The sequence below is a fragment of the Propithecus coquereli genome, unplaced genomic scaffold (assembly GCF_000956105.1).
Source record: "Propithecus coquereli isolate 6110/MARCELLA unplaced genomic scaffold, Pcoq_1.0 Scaffold303, whole genome shotgun sequence".
Taxonomy (NCBI): domain Eukaryota; kingdom Metazoa; phylum Chordata; class Mammalia; order Primates; family Indriidae; genus Propithecus; species Propithecus coquereli.
The window spans coordinates 279,677-302,072 of NW_012148653.1; the positions used below are offsets into that span (position 1 = coordinate 279,677).

The window sequence follows — 22,396 nt, forward strand, 5'->3', positions numbered from 1 at the left end:
TCCAACATAATTCCATTATTGCTCCATAAAAATTCATCCGTGCCTTTTTCAGTCTGGTGGAAAAGTTTCTTACAATCGCAAGATACCTAAACACTGTGAAACTTTGGGATTCAAGGAAAGAAAAAGATTTCTTCTTCTGCCGGAAGAGTTAACATTAGAATACTGCTCTTGTAGACTTTTTGAGTTGGGGTCGGTCTTCAGCAGGGCTGCTGTCATTCCAGGGATGGTCATTTCCTGGGAGAAACCTGGCAGTATCTGTTACTTGGGAACAAGGCTAACTCTCTGGTGAGATGATCAGCATCACCACCTACCACCTTGTCACAGCGCCCCATGTGCACAGCTACCATGTGCGGAATGTCCTATGTGTGCACCTTGCCATTCCCAGGTGAGATCCCACCCCAGGGCCCAAACACCTACCATATTCATGGTCGTTTCTTTTTTCCTTCTCTCATGGACCTTTTTCTATCTGCATATAGTGAGCTTTAATTAAAAGCCTCAGTTTTCTACCAGGAAGGCGTACTGTAGTCTTTCTGAAAACATCATGAGGTGCATGCATCTTAAATACATTTTTTAAGGGAAGCAGATACTTACACTTCACTCAGCAAGGCATGGTCACTGGTGTTGGTGGAGAAGTGTTGCTCAAGAATCGCCACGGTGCCCGCGAGAGCCACATGCCCACAGCCGCAGAACAAGGCGACTCCAGAGAAGCAGAGGATGGTGGCCACCAGGGAGGCATAGGGGACTCCTCCCAGACACTTGATGCAGCACTCGAAGCAGCCTAGACCCAAAAGAGAGAAAATGCAGCCATTATGGGCAAGACTGCTGTCTGGTCTTCATGAACACCACATATTAGCAGAGAAGGTTGTAGTTTTCCATCTTCCCTGTCATGCTCTATGGTAACACTTCAAAAATCCCAGGGGCCAGTAGGGTAGTAACCAGGGTCTCACATTTTGCGGTGAGGACCCTGAGGCTCCAAGAGGGAATGTAACTTAATCTGCTCAAAGTATGGAAAGGTAGTGATTGGCAGAGCAGTGACCTGACAAATAATCATGGAGTATGTCACAATTCTAGAGCTTCCTTATCGACTGGCAGTGGGGAGACCCCCGAATCAAGTGATGATTCAAGCACTCATTCCACTAACGAAGTCAGAAGAGCACAGCAGCGAAGCTGCAGCTCCATGAAGAAAAGTGATCGGTCTTCTCCAACCTCAACCTTCTGAGGTTTCAAGTACATCTACTGCCATAGCAGCCGATGACTTTCCCCGAGCCCTCGACTTCCTGGGCAACTGGAAGAGTCTAATACAGTAATTATGCTGTCTCCAGGTTTTGAAAAATATCATCGTGATCATTTTGGAAAAGTCATGGGTATTTTGATCCCTAATTCAGTAAAGTACAAAGTCACCAAGATCCACTCAAGTCGGTCCACTCAAGTTTCATTCAAGTCAATATCCAAAATTACCTCAACTTTTTAATAAAAATGCCAGCCCAGGCAGTACAAGCAGTTCATACACAGTCCTCCTCCTCCTCCTCCCGAGCTTCCATCTGCCCCCTTCCCTGATGTTCAGAGTCAGAACCCAGGACTGGTGCATGAGATTTAAGTAGTTGAGGGGAAAAGGAACAGAAGGAAAGAAAAAAAGACAAAATGAGCATCTATGAGGTAGAATGAAGGAGAGAGAACCATAAGTCACTCAATCTTGAAAAAATTAGATTTTATTTGTTTTTTTTAAATAAGCTTTTACTTGGGATGTCCATAAAGACCTCTCCAATGGGCAGAGCCAGGTGACATTTTCAGTTCAGAGACATTCATGCTTCAGTAAAGCAGCGCTGGCCTCAGGATAATGTCAGTACCTCTCCTGACCTCGCGTCCCAGTTTATATTATCCAGACCCTTAAGTAAATGGTTTGTTGGGGAAACTGAACTTTAAATGCATTGTGGTGTTTAACAGCAATCAAGACCAGTCCATTACTTCAGGGCAAGCACATTAAGCCAGCTACATTCTTTCCCCCAAATGATCTTCATAGTAGTCAGAGACTGACAACGCAGCATAAAACACCAGAGGTGAACGTTCCCATTTTGATGAGCATCCCACTGTACACTAGCATTTGCTTAAACCTACCACGGAAAGTGACTATGAACCCTCATTACCAGATTTCTCTGTAGTTCATGGGAAAATAAAAAAATGTCAGGGCTTCATAACAAAGCTGTGCTTCCTTGTATTTCAAAAGATGACTGTTTTCAGGAAGACCAACCTCCCTGAGATGGACTGATAAACTACATAGAATGGGAACCAGTGCCTAATAGGGTTCAAGTTCACTAGCAAGTCAGTCCCGTAATCTCTAAGACACTTGAGATTTGTGAACAGGGATATTAGAGCTCAATCTTATTTTCTCATATGACTTTCTGGGGACTGAGATGAGAGGAATGCAACTAGAAGTCCTAATTCTCTGCAGGTTCCCAAACCAAGAGAAACCAAAATCCTTGGCTTTGATGTGTCCGATTATATAAAGAGAAAGCAGACCTGGTTGTGTTGGATCATTCATACTCTCCCTCCATTCTCAGTCTCTGTGACAACGTTAAGAACAAGACAGCTTTCCTGGCTGACGAAGTTATGTCTTGTCCTTATTGAATAGAGATGTGTAGCCTTGGGGCTGTATGGTTCAATATAGTAGCCACTGGTACATGTGGCTATGTAAATTATTTAAAATTAGATAGAATGAAAAATTCAGGGTGTCAGTTGCACTAACCACATTTCCTATGCTCAACAGCCACGTGTACTAGTGGCTACCATATTGGACAGTGCAGATATAGGACATCATCGCACAACACTGCTTTGGAAGATACATTTTGATTTGGCATGTATTTGATTTTCTATAATGGATTATCTTGGGTTTCATTAATTCAGTACTTTTTGAAGACCTACTGGTGCCAAGCACAGTTCTTGGCACTGGGGATACAAATATAATATGAAGTGTGCCACTTTTTTTGCCTTCAAGATAAATCAAATACTGCAAGCAGACAAGTAACACAATTATCCTGGTACAGCATGATGAGGCTGAAGATCCAGACCTCCAGAGAGCCAGTGGATGGAGGGTGGAGAGGGAGGGAGAGAGAAGGACAGAAGGGAGCATGATTCACACTGGAGAGGGTTCAGGAAAGGCTTTCTATAGAAAGGCCTAGTATGCTGAAGACTTCAACAGTGGACATGGTGACACTGATATGTAACCTGACAAAATGCTCCTTCATATCTGAGTATTTTTGGTGTATATACTTTTACCAAACCCACATCCTTTCTCATCATTTGGAGTTAGGGTTAGGTGTTACAGTGTAGTGTACTCACTCACCCATTAATGACAGAACTCATCCTTCCAAATCCACAGTTGCCACTTCAAACGATCTTTCATCCAAAGGGTTAGAGCATTGAAAAGAAATAGCACAACTGCTCCCAGGCTCAAAAAGACAAGTGGGGTTAGAAGAATGATGCTGTCCAGTCCTAAATTCAACATTAGATCAAGGTAAAGTTGCCCTCCAATTTATATCCCTCAAGGACTCCATGCTGTGGATCTAGTTTTCTAATAGCAGAGAAAACCAGAGATTCAAGAATTTAGGGGATCACCTCGATGAATCGTACTCTTTCAGCAAATACCAATGCTCTTACATTTGTAGATGATTTTATTTGTGGCTGTAGGAACCCTGGCTCCTTCAGAACCAAAATCACCACATTAGTCATCTTTGTTCCCCCCACACAAATAAAACTCTTACAGACCCTGCCAGCCAATGTGACTAGAAGCTTGTGCCATATGGCATGAGGAAAATGTATAGGAAATAATACAGCTGGATGTAGAGCTTATCCTAACTTGGTTGACCACTTATCATCAGGGTAAAAGTTGCATGGTGGATAGCCAATCACCTACAAATGGATCACTCCCCACTGTACCTTCTATGTCAGTCTAGAAGCCACCTCTAACCAGTGTTCAAGATATCTTTGAATACTGGGCAGTTTGGTTACATAGCACATACTCATTCCAAAGGAACCAAAAGCGCTGCACAAAGTTAGTAAGAAAAAGGTAAATATGTTTTCTAAAGTGGATATCAATGCTATCAGTGCCTTCACATAAATAGCATTTCTGACTTGAAATCATATAGGTGTGTATGTGGCAGAGGCCATGATGGTGACGTGCTCAGGCCTGCCTCATGGGTGTGCGGTCTGTGCAATCACACAGGGCCCTGGGCTTGGTTTAATGCTCTGCTATCACCATCTTGAAATTCTTAATCATTTCTGAACAAGGATGCCATCATTTTCATTTTATACCAGGCTGCAAATTATGTCACTGGTCTTGGGCATATTTATGTGGGAGGCGGCAGGAGGGGGTCTTTTCCCCTCACACATACACAGTAGCATTCTGTTTTATTTCCTAACGATAGAAACACAGCCTAGAAAGGTAGACATCACCTCGTCTACCATGTTATTCTGAGTGCAAACCCCATCAAACTCTGTATCAAGGAACTAGACGTGTGCAATGCACTATCTCCACAGGAGAACTGATGGCTTCCCCTCCACTCTGAAAGGGAGTAGCAGTTACCCACCATAGTATCTATCACAGAGTCAATGCTCAAAGCTCTCCTAAACCACAGGTCAGCAAACTATGGCCTGTATTTTTGTAAATAAAGTTTTATTGGAACACAGCGACACCCATTCATTTACAAATTGTCTGTGGCTCTTTTTGCCCTACAAGGATAGGGCTGAATGGCTGTAACAGACTACATGGCTTGAGAAGCCGGATATATTTACTATATCTAATAACTCTTTACAGAAAACATTCACAGACCCATATCTGGAAGCACTGGCTGGTGCTCAAGAGTGTGGTCCCTGGACCAGCGGCATCAGCATCATGTAGGAACATATTAAAAATGCAAATTTTAGCCTCCCCCCACCCCAGAACAACTGAATCAGAAACTCTGGGGGTGAACCCAGTAATCTGTGTTTTAAGAGGTCTGTTGGGTGCTTCTCGTGTATGCTCGAATTTGAGAACTACCGTCCTAAAGAATCATACAAGCTCTTTACTATGTCAGCTCCATCTGCTTTCTTTCACTGCCAGCCAAACTGCACTACAGTAAAAATCTAACTCATAAAACCATTCCCGGCTTCTGGCCAAGGTGGAGGAACAGAAACCTGATTTACCCTCCTGTCTGAAATAAACAGTAGACAAAATATATGAAACGATGAACTTCAAGATATTAGACATCGGGCTATGAAGAACTATCCATGACTAATGAGTTAATTATTAAAACAAATACTCAACAGAACCAAAGAACCAAAGAACCAAAGAAAGATGATTTGTAATTCACTAAGATTGTTAGCGTAGGTTCATTTGAAGGCACAGCTCAGCCCTCAAACAAAAGAAACTGTAACCTGGCTGTTCCCATCATCTCAGGTGTTGGCATCTCTGAGAGGTCTGTGCAGTTGAAGTTGTCAGAGAAGCAGAGTCGCGGGTGAGGGTGTCAGCCCTGCCAGGGGCGGCCACTGCCCGTTCGTTCTAGTTCATAACCGGCAGCACCAGCTTCAGTGTGGAGCTTGTAAGAAACGCACACCAGACCAGCTGAATCAGAAGCCGCATTTTAACAACCCCCCCAGCGTAATGTGCGTACATAGGAAAGCTTGAGAAGCCCATTTTTAGCCACTAGTCTCATCTTCCCAGTCTCAGGTGTGGCATCCTGAGTCCCTGTGACACGCCTGCTTTCACGTTAAATGGTGTGTGGTGCTTTCTCCCTAGGACGTGGCCCACTGGGTTTGGCCATAACACTCTAGCCACTTGGAATTCAAATGGCAAGTTCCAGGGGCTGTAATGAAGAAAAACAAAACGTTCCAAGTTGTCCAGCTGTCCTGAAAAGGGTACAACTAGAGTGCTTTTTTCTAAGCCAAGCAAGTACTGTTAACCTTGGAATTTTTCACCTCAAAGATGCTTTAGTGCAATGCCATGCCATAGACAGGGCCTGAGTAGACAGGTATATAGTCACCCGAGAGAGCAGACTTACAAACACCCCTCCCCCACCGCCCCCATGGGGCTGGGAGTGCCTGGACAAAGGAAGTGGGTCTGTGGTTCGGGCTGTCCCCAGTAGTCATAGGCAAGCTGAAGTTTGTAAATGTGGAGGTGTTGCCAAGTACCAGCAGAGCCCCACGCTGTAAAAGTTTATGCTAGCTAAGGAAGACCAGTGCTTTTCTTGGACATTCCTATAAATCCACAGACTGAATTTTCCCAAACTTCAAACCAGCAATGACAACGTTGGTTAACATGAATCAGAAAAAGCAAGGGAAGCACTTTTTTGGACTGATCTACTCATGCAAAAACATCAATGTCAGGCTTTCTAGCACACTTTACTGGTAATTCTCAGTACCTCTCACCAAACCCCCAAAACCTCTATTGGGCTAATACCTTAAGCCTTCACCTCGCTGGTCTCTGACTAAAACGAATTTTAGGTTTTGATTCACACAAAAACTCCAGGGTGCATTAGCTTAAGGTAGTTTAAATATAAACCACATAGTAGGGAGGAAAAAAAAATACACATCAATGCTTCTAACTCTCAATGGCTATTTTGTCCCCAAATAGAACCCTAGAACCTTTTGTGCAGAACAACAGAATAAAACACCTTTTGTCCTCAGGCTTGTGGATGGCTGTTGCCATGGCTGTGAGTTCATAATGGCCAAGTGATTGGCCCAAGTTGTCTGTGATCTTGGCTGCAGATTTAATGCTGGCTCAGAGTGGGGGCCGGCAGGAACAAGGGCTTGGATTCTTCCCCAGGGAATGAATGTCTCATCCACGCTACCCACAAACACATGTATACCACATACACACAGCCTCCCGCCCCCATCCTCACCCCACGTACTCCTCTACACAGGGCTTTCCTTGCTACATTACTGATTCCTAATGAACCACAAAATAAAAAGGCGCAGGAACCAAGCTTTACAACTTTCAAGCAACCAGCAACAGGAAAATGGAGGCAGATAGAATCCTACTTAAGAGAAGCAGAAGCGAAGGTCAACAGACAGAAGCCTCCCAGATTCTGAGCTGGCTAAGTAGCAGTTCTCAACAGAGGGTGATTGTGCCCCTCAGGGGACATGTGGCAATCTCTGGAGATACTTTGGGTTGTCACAGCAGGGGGAGAAGATGCTTCCAGCATCTAGTCAATGGAGGCCAGAGATGCTGCAAAACATCCCATAGTGCACAAGACAGTCTCCCATAACAAAAAATTATCTGTCCCAAGGTGGAGAACCCCTGAGATAGCATAAACAAAAACATATACGTTGTTTAGACCAGTGGTTCTCAACCAGGGTGATTTGGCCTGCCAGGGACATTTGGCAATGTCTGGAGACGTTTTTGGTCATCACAACTCAGAGGCTGCTACTGCCATGTGGTTGGCAGAAGCCAGGGAAGCTGCTAAATATCCTACAATGCACAGGACAACCCTCGTCGCCAACAAAGAATGATCAGACCCGATATGTCAATAGTGCCAAGGTGAGAAATCCTGCTCTAAGGTTACAATGTACAATTCTGGTCTCATACATCTGGTGACACTGCCAAGCTCTAAAATTTTAAAATCAATCCTTAAAAAAATTAATTTTGTTTAAAAACATTATAGAACAGAAGTTCTCAATTTTTTCCTGTACGTTAGAATCATCTGGAGAGCATCTAAAAATCCTAATGCTTCACCCCAGACCAATTACATCAGAATGTCTGGGGGTGGGACTCGGGAATTAGAGTTTTGTCTTGCTTTTGCTAAAACTCCCCAGGTGATTCCAATAAGCACTCAAGTTTGAGAACCAACGTTCTAGAGCAGGGGTCAGCAAACTGTGGCCCACAGGCCAAATCCTGCTTTCTGTGTGGCCTGTAGACTCAGAATGATTTTGACATTTCTAACAAACTCAACGAATACATTTTGTGACATCTGAAAAGTATATGAAATTCAAATTTTTGTGTCAATAAAGTTTTATTGGCACACAGCCACCTCATACATTCACATCTGGGCTATGGCTGCTTTCAAGCCACACATGTAGTGTTGAATAGTTGCCACAGTATTTACCATCGGGCCCTTTACAGGAAAGGTTCATGGTAGACCCCTTAAAGAGCAGTTGTTCTCAACCTTTAACACGCATATCAATCCCCTGGGGATCCTGTTAGAATGCAGATTTTGTATAGACAGGTCTGCTTTGCCCACCAGCTCCCCCTGTGATTTTATCCTGGCGGTCCACCAGCTCCACCCTGAGCCAGGAGTGGGCTCTCAAAGATGGTCTGTGCAGCCCTGGGAGATCCTTTCAGGAGGCCTGCAAAGTCAGAACTCTTTTTATAACAGAGTCAAGATGTTATTTACTTTTTTCACTGCTCTGACATTTGCACAGTGAAACTGCTGATGCCTTAGCGCGAATCAGGCAGTGGCAGCACAGTGTACTTAGCGGCAGCACATTCTTTACCACCACGCACTTGCGGGGAAAGGAAGAAAAAGCCGGTTTCACTTAAAAAGGTCCTTGATGCAGTAAAAAGTCATTAACTGTATTAAATCTCAACCCCTAAGTATATGTCTTTTGAATATTTTGCGATGAAATGGGAGGAAGGAAAGGCCTTCTGCTGCACACCAACGTGCGACGGTGGTCTGGAAGAAGAGTTCCTGTATAATTGAGTTACAAGCCGAACTAGCACCTTTTTTTTTGTGGCACACCATTTTTCCTTGGAAGAATGCCTGATGAGCTATAGTTTTTCAGACTTGGGTATTTGGCAGAAATTTTCTCAAAAATGAACCAAGTGAACAGCCTGTCACTTCAAAGAAAACAACTGATAGTATCTGTTGCCAGTCAACTTGGAAAACTTGTACCTGCCGTAGTGAGACTGACAGCTTCCCAATGTTAGACTTCTTGTTGAAATCGGTGGTGAAATTAACAAGTGGGATTTTTTTTTGATATGGTTTAATGAAATGTGTCAATATTTGGAAGATTTGCATAACTCAGAGGACCAATATTTTCTAAATGACGAATATATAATGTTATCAAATCATTCTAGAATATAAGAGCCAATCAAAGTGCAAGACAGAGCAATGGATTTTAACAGAACAGAGTACGAAAAGATAATATAGTTTCAGATTCCACATTACAAGTAGTCTTTGAGAAACCATCACTTACTGAATTTTGGTGTAGTATCAAGAATTCTATAATTATCTGAGAAGGCCGTTAAAATACTCTTCTTTTCTCCCACTACATACCTGTGATAGATTAAGTTTTCTTCATAACTTCAACCAAAGCAAGATACCCCAGGATGTCTCTGAATGAATGCAGATGTGAGAATCCAGCTGTCTAATATTAAGCCACATATTAAAGAGATTTGCAAAAATATAAAACAGTACTACTCTTCTCACTAAAGTATTATTTTGTTTTGGAAAATAGTTATCTTTCCTAAACATTATTTAGGTTGACATTTAATGGGTTATTTTTAATAAATAAGTTTATTATTAAATGATAAATTTCTCAGTTATAATTTCTAATGTGGAAAATATTTATAGGTATAACCCACAGCAAAAGCTTTCTGGGGTCCTCAATTGTTTTTACGATTTTTTTTTTTTTTTTTTTGAGACAGAGTCTCATTTCTTTGCCCGGGCTAGAGTGAGTGCCGTGGCATCAGCAAAAGCTTTCTGGGGTCCTCAATTGTTTTTACGATTTTTTTTTTTTTTGAGACAGAGTCTCATTTCTTTGCCCGGGCTAGAGTGAGTGCCGTGGCGTCAGCCTAGCTCACAGCAACCTCAAACTCCTGGGCTCAAGTGATCCTTCTGCCTCACCCTCCCGAGTAGCTGGGACTACAGGCATGCGCCACCATGCCTGGCTAATTTTTTCTATATATTTTTAGTTGGCCAATTAATTTCTTTCTAATTTTAGTAGAGGCGGGGTCTCGCTCTTGCTCAGGCTGGTCTCGAACTCCTGAGCTCAAACAATCCGCCCGCCTCGGCCTCCCAGAGTGCAAGGATTACAGGCGTGAGCCACCGCGCCTGGCCTGTTTTTAAGATTTTTTAACACCCAAAAGTCTGTGAACCACTAGCATAGTGCATTAAAAAGATATGAAGTCAATTGACAGGGGGCTCCCCGATTCAAGAGCAAAGTGCAAGATCACTTAAATGATAGGCTGCTCCTCAGTTCTCTCGAGTTTCTTACAGTCCCAGACATAAAAGTTCAACTATGCAATGCTAAGAATGTAGAAACTATTTCTAATGATGGAAAGGGAATTGCTTTTCGGGAGATCCTTTTAAAAGCTTGTCCTAAAATCTATTTAATAAGGGATTTTCATTTTTGTGGCACACTGTGAAAGTCTTAAAATAGATTGGCCTCTGCCATTTGCAATATGGCATGAGCAGAAGATAAATGATTATATAAAAGATGCACTTACATGGCTAGGAATAAACAAATTCAAGAAACAGATACTTGTTAGTCTCTGCCTTTGCCTTTTGTGGGAAATGACTTTGGTTTACCCAAAAGTCACGTGTGTGCTCTTAGCTTGGTGAAGTGGGGGAGAAAGGAATGGAGGGGGTCAAGGGTGAGTAGGGGAAGCTCGCGGTAAGTCTAGACAACACAGATTTTAAGAGCAGGGAGATCTGGAGGATACTCCAGAAATGTGAGAACTAGAACTATCTGCAGTGTTGTGCTTTCGCAGCAGTTCGTTTCCTTGACCATTTGGAAGCAGCACCTCTGCTTTCCTGGATTCCATTCAATTCAATGAGTGTCTGCGGAATGGCTGCCACACGTGTGAGGCACCGTGCTGAGGGCCGCAGGTGTGCCCTCCTGGCTTTGATCCTTGGGGTGGGTGAGGGAGCGGTAAGACACCGACATGTAAATATCCCTGAAGTAGAATAGAGAGAGAGGTGACACAAGGACATGGGAAGTGAGGTAGGGACAGGTCTCCTCAGTTAGCGTGGGTTGCCAAGGAAACGGTTTATGGATGGTAGGAGGTGGACGGGCCTTGAAGAACAGAAGGGTTCCCGTGAAAAGCATGAGGGAAGGAGAGCAGGACCGACATGGTGCGGGGGATGTGGGGAGATTCGGGGGGTGGCTCAGTTTATCAAGGATGCCAGAGCCGTGTTGGGAGAAGCCAGAAAGGCAGGTTTCCCCAGCCACCCACGGGAGGCATCCAAGCCAGCCTGCAGCCTCCGCGCGTCATTTTGCGGGGAGAGAGGGAAGGTTTGTGAGGAGGCGAGAGATGTGATCTGAGATGTGCTTGCAAGAGATGAACATGGCACCAGTGTGTAGGCTGGATTGGAGTGGGTGCAAACTCAACCCTTCAGCCGTAGGTGGTAGCAGAATGGGTCTTTCTGAGTTTTATTCCAGGGGGGCGGGTGTCCTCAATGGAAGCAGGAAGGATAAGAATCGCACAAAGCCATGGAGCTATTCGTCGATCAATGCCACACATTTTCTAGGGTGAGAGAATTTATGTGAACAAACCTTCATGAGGGCCCTTCTAGAAAATGCAGACTAATCCAGAGAGATAAGTTTGGGTGGGGAGAGATTACCAAGGGGCCGCAGGAACTGCAGGGAGTGACGGCCACATAGCCACCTTGCCATGGTGCTGTTCTCATGAGCACATGCCTTCGTCGAGACTTACCGCATAGACGCTTTGAAGAGATGCAGTGAATGCATGTTGATTATACCTCAAGAAAGTTTTTTGAAAGGACTTGTTTGTTAAGTTTGATTTTTACACAAGAGACTAGTAGTTTAAAAGGGTTGTGAGCCCCTTTGGGAAACTAAGGATTGGTGGTGAAAGGCAGGAGCCACCTTGACCTGGTTGGGTGGGCTGGGGGACGCAGACTGTGGTTGCAGCTGCCCGCACTGGGTGACAGAAGCCCTCCAGGAGCAAGGCAGGGCAGAGGCATCCTCTGCACCAAGGGCCGAGGACCTCTACTAGACAAGCAGAGCACGGGAGGCTCGAGCGAGGGAAAGAACGGTCAAGGGCGCTAATGAAAACATACCTTTTCCTCTAAGCACAGCAACACACTCATATGCCCCATGTACGTGTCTATACGCATAGGGTGTTCAGAGCACATGCATCTATGTACACGTGTGTGTGTGGTGTGTGGGGTATATGTTGCATAGATATATATCTGTAGGTTTAAATGTATTGATTTCTGTGCTCATGTCTTTTAAAAGCAGGTACTTCTCTTTAGAAAGCACTGATAAGTAGATTGTATATAATATTCCAGACTGATCAAGCTCTCCGTGCCTGCAATAAGCTTAACATCTGGGACGAAGCTACTGCATTTGAGTGCCTACTACTTCACTTAGAGCCAATTTCCTGATTCGAAGCGTAGCTCTAGCCCAGGGCTTCTCAACTCTTGGCACTGTTGGCATGGATCATGCTTTGCTGAGGGAGGGGGTTGTCGTGTGCACTGTAGCAGCATCCCTGGCCTCTACCCACTAGATGCCTGTAGCACATCCTCAATCATGCACATCCTCAGCATATCCCCTGAAAGGCAAAAACTTCCAATTCTCAACCTTGGCTGCACATGGCATCACTGGGAGGGCTTTCGAGAATGCTGATGCCTGGGCCTTAGCCCCAAGATTCTGAAGGACTTGGTCTGGATGTGGCCTCAGGATTTTAAAAAGACCCCCTTCCCTCAGGGGTTCTACTGTGAAGCCCAGGCTGAGAACTTACCAGAGAAAATTCATTCATTCAACAAAGTTGACCCTCTTTATGTACTTTTTCCTAATTTAGAATCACATGCAGATAATCCTAAAGACCTCGACTGGCCAGTCCAGTCTTAATTTACTTAACAAATACTTACTGAGCTCCCGTGCAACTTGCAGAGCACAAGGTCTTAACCAGCCTGGCCCTGGAGACCAGCCATGTACACAATAGACACTAAAATTGTACAATGTCATATAAAGCCACACATGTCCTGAGTGCTAAAAATAAAGTGATCATCAATCAACACTATGAATGAGTGCTTTCATGCTCCCAGGCACTGAGCCAGGCCAAAGCAGAGAGTAAGGCATGAGGACTTCTGCTCACAGAGAGCTTAGAGTCTAGGGCCTCACGAAGGCTCCTACCAGGTAGCCAGCACTTTAACTTGGGGATGCATTCTCTGAGAGGTGAGGCTTTGGGAGAGTGAAGGAGCTATTATCATTAAGGAGAGAAGGCAGTGCTCTAAGGAGACTGAAGACGTATTTCCACTGTGAAACATTTATACAGCCTGTGCAGGCAGCCTCCTAACACGCCCCCAACTATCCACGCCTCCTATGTTCATGGCCTTGCATAATTCCCTCCCTGTGTGGGCTGGACCTAGTGACTTGCTTCTTAGGACTAGAATATGGCAAAAGTAATGGGATGTCACTTCCCTAATTAGGTTTCAAAAGACCGTGACTTCTGTCCTGCTAGCATTGTCTCTCTGGCTAACATGCTCTCTTACCTGCTCGCTTGCTCTTTCAGATGAAGCTATCTGCTTTGTCATGAAGTAGCTATGGAGGGCCCACATGGCAAAGAATCAAGGGAGGTTTCAGGGTCAACAGTTCATAAGGAACTGAGGCCCTGAGTCCAATCAGCCCCGAGCAACCAAGTCCTGCTAACAACCACGTCAGTGAGTTTGGAAATGGATCCCTCCTCAGTCAGGCCTTCAGATGAGACTGCAGCCTCAGCCAGCTCTTTCAGTGCAACCTCATTAGAGATCCTGAGATGGCCAGTCTGAGCCCAGACTCCTGACCTACAGAAACTGAGATAACATATGGTGTTGTTTCTAGCCACTACGTTTGGAAGAATTTGTTATGCAATGATTGATAACTAACACACAGCCTCAGCTCTACATAGAATGTTTTCACATTTGTTTTTATATAGAAAGATGCAGTGACAATATAAAAACATCACATTAAGAGGAATTTGCTTCAAATTCAATCGTACTGTTTGCTAAAGATGTGGGCATTTGGCTACAGTTGTCTTGATAGTAAATACATATACAGGTTGCCTTTGAATTTCAAGTGTATATTGTTTGGAAAGGTATTTTGAACTGAAATGACATTTTACCAAAGACGTTATAATGAGGAGCTATTTTCTTAACCAAGGTTATGATCCTCTATGCATATAGCAGTGGTGATCATACTTTAGTGTGTATCTGAATTGTCTGGGGGGCTTATTCAAATGGGCCAAATTCCTGCGACCCATCCCAGAGAAGGTGGGTGAAGCCTGGGAATATGAGTGTTTTAAACAGAGAGTCTATGTTGCCCTGGCTGGACTTAAACTCCTGGGCTCAAGCGATCCTCACACTTTAATCTCCCAAGTGAGTAGCTGGGACTGTAGGCGTGTGCCACTGTGCCTGGCTGGAATCTAAATTTTTAAATCAGCATCTTGGTGATTCTGATTCTAGGCACTGGAGTCCCATATTTAAAAAAAAATAAAATAAAATCACTTAACACATTGACTGCCACACTAGGAAAAAATTTTTTCCTTGGGGCCGCAGTGTTTTATTATGAAAATAAAAACTTCAAAAACAAAATGATCCTTTCTAATTTAATGAAAAATGAAATTTATTGATTTCTATTCATTTAATCCATTTTTAGAATTAATTTGTCAATATCAATTGTAACAATAGGAACATCAAGTAAGATTTTCACAAACGAATTGCAGGGTTTTGCCCAGGTTTTGATTCACGAGGACCTGGGCTCAAAACTAGCGTGAGTTAAATATAACTCACATGGCAGTTAATGTGTTAAAGAAATAACCCCCAATACTACATTTAATGAAACATAAATGATCTTTTACATATCACAGAAAATAAAACTTGCCAAAATAAAGTACACTGAAGAGAACGCTAGATGAGAGTGGCTCATGACATCTGTTTAACAGGACTTGGTTTATTGTAGGAACTCAGAGAAGGACCTGGAAGAGGCCAGAGGGGCTGAGCTTCCAGAAGGAACCAAGGGATCCTCTAAAGAAGGGCTGAGTCTTAGTTAAGAGCCCGTGAGCAGGATTCCCCATAGCCCACAGGGAGCGAGGATTCTGGAGCCTAGAGGGCAGACAGTGAGGGATGTTTTGATGGAGAAGATTTTAGGAAAGCGAATGACTAACAAAGTTTCCAGGTGTTGCCTAACATAAGTAGATAGAATTGCAAAGTATAAAAAAAAATATTGCAGTGTGGTAAAATGCAATACACAAAGTCAGGGGTTGGCAATTGTTTTCTGTAAAGGGCCAGATAGTAAATACATTTGGCTTTGCAGGGTGTATGGTTGCAGCATCTCAAATCTGCTGTTGGAGCATGAAATCGGCCACAGACAAGCGAATGGGCATGGCTGATTCCAATAAGACTTTATTTACAGAAACACAGTGGGCGGCATTACCAGCCTGATTGATCTAAGTCAAGTCCTCACAGGAATCTCCATTTATTACCCCTGCAAAACAACACATGCATGTAAACAAGGTTGTTTCAAGACACAGAAAGGCCTGTTTCAATTGCATTATCTCACCTACCAGCCTGACATTTCATCCCCAGAGTTATTCCTTGTGATGAAAGCATCATTTGTGGAAATTTCCAGATAAAATGCAAGCATGATGATCTTTAGAGAAAGCCTCATCCCATCTAAATGACTGACAACCAGAGCATTCCGCTCAGTACCAAAGCCAGTTTATATAAGATTTTCATAGACAGGGAAACACTCTGGGTGTGTGTGGCTCATTCAAGAGTGAGCCCGGGCACCCAAAAGGACCTAGCGTGAGGAGGTGGGAAGACCCAAGCAGCCAACTTCAGCTGCTTCAGAGTAACTCTCCAGGTATGTCTAAGGGTGGCAAAATTTCAAAAAAATATTAATTTTAAAGGACTCTAACTGAAAACATACAATGAAAGGGGTATATTAAAGGCAGCAAAGACCAGATGTCACTGCTTCTAGAAGACCAAGTACTCAGTCTTGAATAATCCAAGTGGGTGTCCCTAAAACCAGATGTTGTGCCTGCCAACAAGCTCCAGATCAGCCCTCAATACTGATCGACCTGCTTTTCACCTCTGCTTTGTCTGCCTACTCTCAGACGGGGAGCAGACATGAGACCGAAGACACAGGAAGCCACTGTTACGTAATCAAGTGCTAATCATACACTAACATAGCAGATAAAAAAAATTCAACGTTTGTAAACAATCAAGAAAGTCTTTATATGTACATATCACGGTTGACATAATCTTTGGTAAATAAAGTATAAGATAGTTAACTGCTTTAATATGGCACATTTTTGTGAAAACCGCAGGTGATTTGAAAATGAAATAATTGGCACATACTAGAAAACAAAATGCAAAGAACTCTAAAAACCTCGGGAACTGGCCGGGCGCGGTGGCTCACGCCTGTAATCCTAGCACTCTGGGAGGCCGAGGCGGGCGGATTGTTTGAGCTCAGGAGTTCGAGACCAGCCTGAGCAAGAGCGAGACCCCGTCTCTACTAAAAAAATAGAAAGAAATTATCTGGACAACTAAAAATACATAGAAAAAATTAGCCAGGCATGGTGGCGCATGCCTGTAGTCCCAGCTACTCAGGAGGCTGAGGCAGGAGGATCGCTTGAGTCCAGGAGTTTGAGGTTGCTGTTAACTAGGCTGACGCCACAGCACTCTAGCCCGGGCAACACAGTGAGACTCTGTCTCAAAAACAAACAAACAAACAAACAAACAAAAACCTCGGGAACTTTACAGGATGAAACGGAGCTACGAACAGTGTACATTGTGTTCACCATATACCTCCATTTAACTGGAAACACCCTGAGTAACTGGAAGCCATCAGACAGATTGGCAGCTTCCTCTGGCTCAGGCCATATGAACTGAGAAAGCTTCTGCAAGTAGACTCTGGCGACAGAGGGCACCACCATCACAACCTGCACATGACCAGCCCAGCGGTTATGGTTGACACCCAACCAGAGACAGTACATGCAGAAAGTTGAAGGGTTTTTTCCCTCTTTAAATATATTTGAAGTATTCTGGGAAAAGACCTCAAACTTAGTGGCCTTACAGCCTTAGGTTAGGGAAGAGTGACATTGAAGAAAAATGACAAAAATCCAGTAGCATTTCCCAGGACTCTCATACCCACAGGTGCCCCTTTACAAAGTGGATCCATGAGACAAGTCCCAGCCTCAGCCCTAGCAGGACCCAGGGGACAAACGCTATAGTTCCCAGAGCATGCTTGAGGTTGCACCTGGGCAGATGCACAGATGGGAACAGTGTGACCTGAGTCACGGTAGAGCTTGTCCTCTCCTCTCAGTCCTCAACCCTCCATGGCTGCTCAGGAATCTATTCCCAGAAATGCAAATCCCAACACTTGGGCTTCTTGCGAAACACCAACATTCCTCCACGCTCTCTGCCGTAGTCCACATGTGAGAGGTGCGTTCTTTGGACTTCTGGCATTCTCTATGGCCATCATAACCCAAGCATCAGAGCCATTTGGAGTTTGGAGTAGGGAAATTGGTGATTGGTAAAGCAGGTGGTTATTCTACTCCTTCGTGGAGAGATTGAATTGTGAATTACAGACTTATCAGTGTATGAATGGTCATTCTTGGTTCATTAGTGTGTAACCTATATCAAGTAACAGCATCTGGCATGTCATTGGATTACATTAAAGAGGGAGATGAGAAACGTTTGAGAATTTCTCTCAAGCTGCCATCAACTACTTTGCTCTCTGGCCATCTCTTTGCCACAAAGAAACAAACCTTTCCCACCTTCACTGCTCTTCCCCAACCCCTTACATCAGACAAGGAGGTAAGAGAATCAAAGGTTGCTGCCCTTCAAACCAACTAGGACTCAGCACATTATTGACTCCCCTGGCAACGCTTATACAGTCCTCTCCGCAAATAGAGAGGGAAAGAAAAAAGAATGACTACCTTCAGCAATTCTCTGGCTTTTCCAAAGATAAAGACTTTTAGATCTCTTGAGGGTAAATTCACTTCTTCAATTCCTTCCTGTCTTCTCCCTTCTTGCTCAGACTATCCTCTGAAGCCTGTGTAACACACTCTACAGCAGCCTGGAAATATTCCGTCAAGCACAATACTCCACCGAATGCAGATTTAGCATTAACTATTTTTAGTTTCACTACTTGCCACATCTCAGGCCTTCATCTCAGGCCTAGGCCCCCAAGACAGCACTGTGGCCATCCATCCTTTGATCTCCTGTAGACCTAGAGAAGATGTACACATTACCTACCCAAAGAAGCTAAACAATGAAAAGAAAAAAGAAATATGGTGAAAGAGTTACTATCCAAGTCCTAAAATGTAATTCTACTGGGAAGTTACAGCAAAAAAAAAAAAAAAAAAACCCACATAAAGGTCAAGGTAAAGGACATTGGAAACACCTCAACCTTCCCAAAGGGGAATAAGGAATTCGCAGGAAGAAAGCAGTCTCTCCACTATGGTAACTGCACGGGTGGGAGAGGGAGAGGCATTTCCCTTCAGCAAAGATTTCTTGGTCAGCCTGTATCAAAACCTCTCTTCCCCCCACGGAAAGAAGCTGAGAACTCGGCAGGGGGGAGACGTGAGCGCCATATGGAATTCTCTATTTTTCCCTCACACCATCTGGTGGGGGATCTAAGTACAGAATGGGAACTGCATTGATTTAGGAGCCAACAAAACCTCTAAGCAACTGGGAAGGTGATGACATGGCTGAATTAGGTCCCTTCACTCTATGGCCTGCTCCAGGCACAAATGATCCCCAAGTTTTGTGCCACGGCATCTTCTGATGCTTCCAGTCAATGCACACAGAAAGTTAAAACTATGTGTGGGTAGAGACATTTTAGGATCTGGGTTGAAAGATAATTCTTTAAATCAGGTTCAGTGATTTTGTTTTTTCTCCCTCTCAGGCGAGGACCTGCTAGTTCATGGAATTCCCCCTTGCAGCATAGTATCCCCAGCAACCTGATACTATTAGAGTTCCACAGTTTTTTATCACACCCTTCCGGAATTCCAAAAACCTGAAAACTGAGGATTTTTTTTTTTTTTAACTCCTCCGGCAGCAAGACCTGTTCTGATCTCACCTTCCTGGGTCAAAACCTACCCGAATGGACAAGGGGCTATTTATAGTCTTCATCTGACTTGGGCTCTCCAAAAAGATTGACGGGTTGGATTTGCAGGAGCACCCAGACCTCACTGGTGGTAGGGTGCAGTATATGGTATAGGCACCTATTACCTTTCAAAAATCCAAACTCTTTAGAATTCTGGAAGAAATCTGTTTCACAAAAGAAATGGAAGCGTTGTATTTTTTTTCTCAGCTGCCGCTTCTGCTTAGAATACCCATATTCCGGTGTCTGGTTGTAGAATCAAAAGCACACGAGTCTTATTCCAATGCTTTTACGGGGAACTGCTCAACAAGTGGAGAAAACTCTTCAAGAGCAATTAATAGAGATTCCCCCCCCCGATATTGGTGTTTACTCCTTACCACAGAATTTAATAAACCAAAATCCAGGAAAGACTACATTTTCTCTGGATTTCCAACTGGCCTGGTGCCATCCAACACTTAAAATGAAGACCGTCCTCTCTCAAGTAATAACTTTCTGATAACTTGGGGGCTTTCTCGTCATGGTAACAAATACCTTTCCCCCTGCCCTCAAATTGTGCACATCTAACTTCTTTTGTTGGGGGGCTTTTTAAAAAAACACCTTTATTGAGATACAATTTCTATATCGTAAAAATTCAGCTGTTTTAAGTGTACAATTCGATGGTTTTGAGTAAATTTAGAGTGACCATCACCACAATCTAATTTTAGGACATTTTCATCACCTCATAAAAGCTCCCTTGTGTCCATCTGTAGTCACTCCCATCTCCCCCTCCCACCAGCCTCTGGCAACCACTAATCTACCTTTTGTCTCTATGGATTTGCCAATTCTGGAAATTTAATATAAAAGGAATCATACAACATTTGGTGTCTTGTGTCTGGTTTCTTTTACTCAGCATAACGTTTTTGAGGTTTGGCTGTGTTGTAGCATACAGCAGTACCTCACTGCTTTTATTGCTGACTAGTATTCCACTGTATGGATGGATTGTGTCTAAGGGCAGATTTTTATCAAGATTCCAGAACCCCCCATAGTCTTTACAGGAGCTATGGGAATGGATGCCTGATGGCACCTCGTGTCCACCATTTTCTAACCAGTGCTGCACAGGCACACATAGAACTGGCACCTGATGGCTACATGTCGGATGAAGGAATGCACAACCCAAGATGTAGAAGTAAATCCAAAGTCAGATTTCATGTTCGTCAACCTGACACCACAATTTAGATTTTAAAGGAAAAAGTTTCATTAAATTAATTATAGATTTTATGACTTTGTAATTTAATGGGTATCTTACATTGTATCTCAGGATTGCTCTTTCTGGAGTTGTACATGCTACACGTACTCCTGAAAATGTAAGCCACCATTTGGCAGAAATGATGTTATGGGTTGATGCAAAATGGCAGCGATACTTTAAGCCTGTTGTTGTGTTGATCTGACCCCCGACAAGCCCTTCGTATCCATTTCTTATGTAGTTTGAATTACAGTTCCGCATTGGCAAATTCCCAGAGCTTGGGCTGAGCTGAGCACTAAGACACGTGCAGACTTTGGGGATGTGTGAGGGTGGATGCTCACGTTGCTCAGCATTCTCCCCCGCCTGGCCCAGGCCCAGGCCCCCTCACCCAGGCCCAGCACCTAGGGCTCTGAGTGGCCAGTGTTCCTCACCAGCAAGGATAATGGAAACTGGACCCCATGGACCTACCTGATGCGAATCGGGGACACAGTTACATGATCCTAATTCACAGGCTTTGATTTTTCTTTCTCAAAGGCAATGACTGATGTCAGGGCAGGGTGGTGTGAGCAGTGGGGCTGGGAAGACATTTGGGGACACTTGTGGGACTTTCAGAGACAAAGTTTCTCGAGGGAGGGCCCTGGCCCAGTTCTTGGCGCCCTGGGGGACATGTGGGGACCCCTCCCCCATCATCAGTTCAGACACTATAAATTTCATGGTTAACCCAAAGGCATATCTCACTGTACACTGCTCCCTTTGAGAAGAAGAGCTGAGAGTAAGGACAGAGGGAAAAGAAAGCAGAGAAAGATGGGGTGGAATGGGGAGGGGGAGAGAAAAAGAAAGATGATTAAAAATCTTTAAAGGGCCAATTCCACCCACGCCCATGTGAACAAATTAACGCATCAAGCAAAACATAAAATATGACCAAACTGAAATAGCCATTACAAGTAATATCACAGATAACAGTTGACTTGCTATTAGAATTCACCCCGAGGCTGTATTTACCTGGACTGCTCAAGGGGCTAGCCCTGTCCCCCAGGGTTGGCACAGGACGGTACTGGTGGTTCTTTGAGCCTGGGTACATCCAGTGGTACCTGCCAATTTCCATTTCAGCTCTGCTGTTCACTGCCAATTTCAGGTGGCAAAGAGTCAGTGTCTCTATCTCCAGCAAAGATTCTATATCAGCATTTTAATTTATTCTTTTACCATATAAAGGAAATGGGGAGTTTAAAAAATATACTATCGAAACGCAACCCTTCAGTACCAGCTTATCAATGCAGCGTGATAAATTGAGAATGTTGGAGTCTCCTCCATTTTTGAATTTAAGTTTACACAAATCACCCAAATTATCTTTTTAAAATTTTTTCTATCTCCTCTCTACTCCGCCCCGCTAAAATGCTCATTTGGGGAAGATACTATTTATAGTGAAAATTTGGCTCCTCACAATAATATTTTTCTTTCTGTTCATTTCCTTTTCAGACCAACGGAGCACTATAATTATTGCCAGCTGCACAAGCAAAGGTGAACACAGGCTCCCTCTCCATAATGGCACCCAGTTCTGGTCCTGAGAATCTGGCACATAATCCTGCGGCCTGCTGAATCTTGGATGAAATGCCTGTCCTCCCACTGACATCTGCAGTATTCTTTGTCACCCCATCTTAAACACAGTATGTCAGAGTCTAGAATGTTCTGGATTAAATTCTGTTCCACTTATCTCCCAGCATGTTACTGAGAAAGGGCTCCTGGTCTTGGGGGGACTCAAACCACTACTTATTCACATGCAGGGTGATAACTAGCCCCCAGAGGACTCAAGTCTCTATCTGGTAATATGACTATATTTCCCACTTCTTAGGGGATTGGAGAGAAAAATACCTACCAATGTGCCTGGCACAGAGTAGGCTTTGGGTAACTGTTAGTTAAATTAGAATCTTAAAATCCCTAAGAGACTACAGGGTAGCTACGGCCAGTTTATGTCTGAAAATCCCATAAAACCCAATAAGGTCATATTCTCTGGGATATCACCAATACTTAAGGATTAAAAAAATGATTCTGGCATTGATGTGGGTAATTATTCCATCAAAAAATCAGGTTCCGGCTGGGCACGGTGGCTCACACCTGTAATCCTAGCACTCTGGGAGGCCGAGGCAGGCGGAT

At 43.9% G+C, this 22,396-nt stretch overlaps 1 protein-coding gene across 4 annotated transcripts in view; it reads right to left on the bottom strand.

Annotated features, from left to right (window-relative positions):
* The window catches only part of GPM6B (glycoprotein M6B), a 149,164-nt gene that overhangs the window by 12,775 nt on the left and 113,993 nt on the right, over positions 1–22,396 (bottom strand). For 2 of the 4 annotated variants that reach the window (XM_012649811.1, XM_012649813.1), the window contains exons 2-3: positions 21,248–21,367; positions 592–778 (exon numbers count right to left, since the gene is read on the bottom strand). In XM_012649811.1, coding sequence (XP_012505265.1) covers positions 592–778; positions 21,248–21,367 — 307 coding nt within the window. The remainder of the gene's footprint in view (positions 1–591; positions 779–21,247; positions 21,368–22,396) is intronic. The other 2 variants (XM_012649815.1, XM_012649814.1) reach the window with 1 other exon arrangement.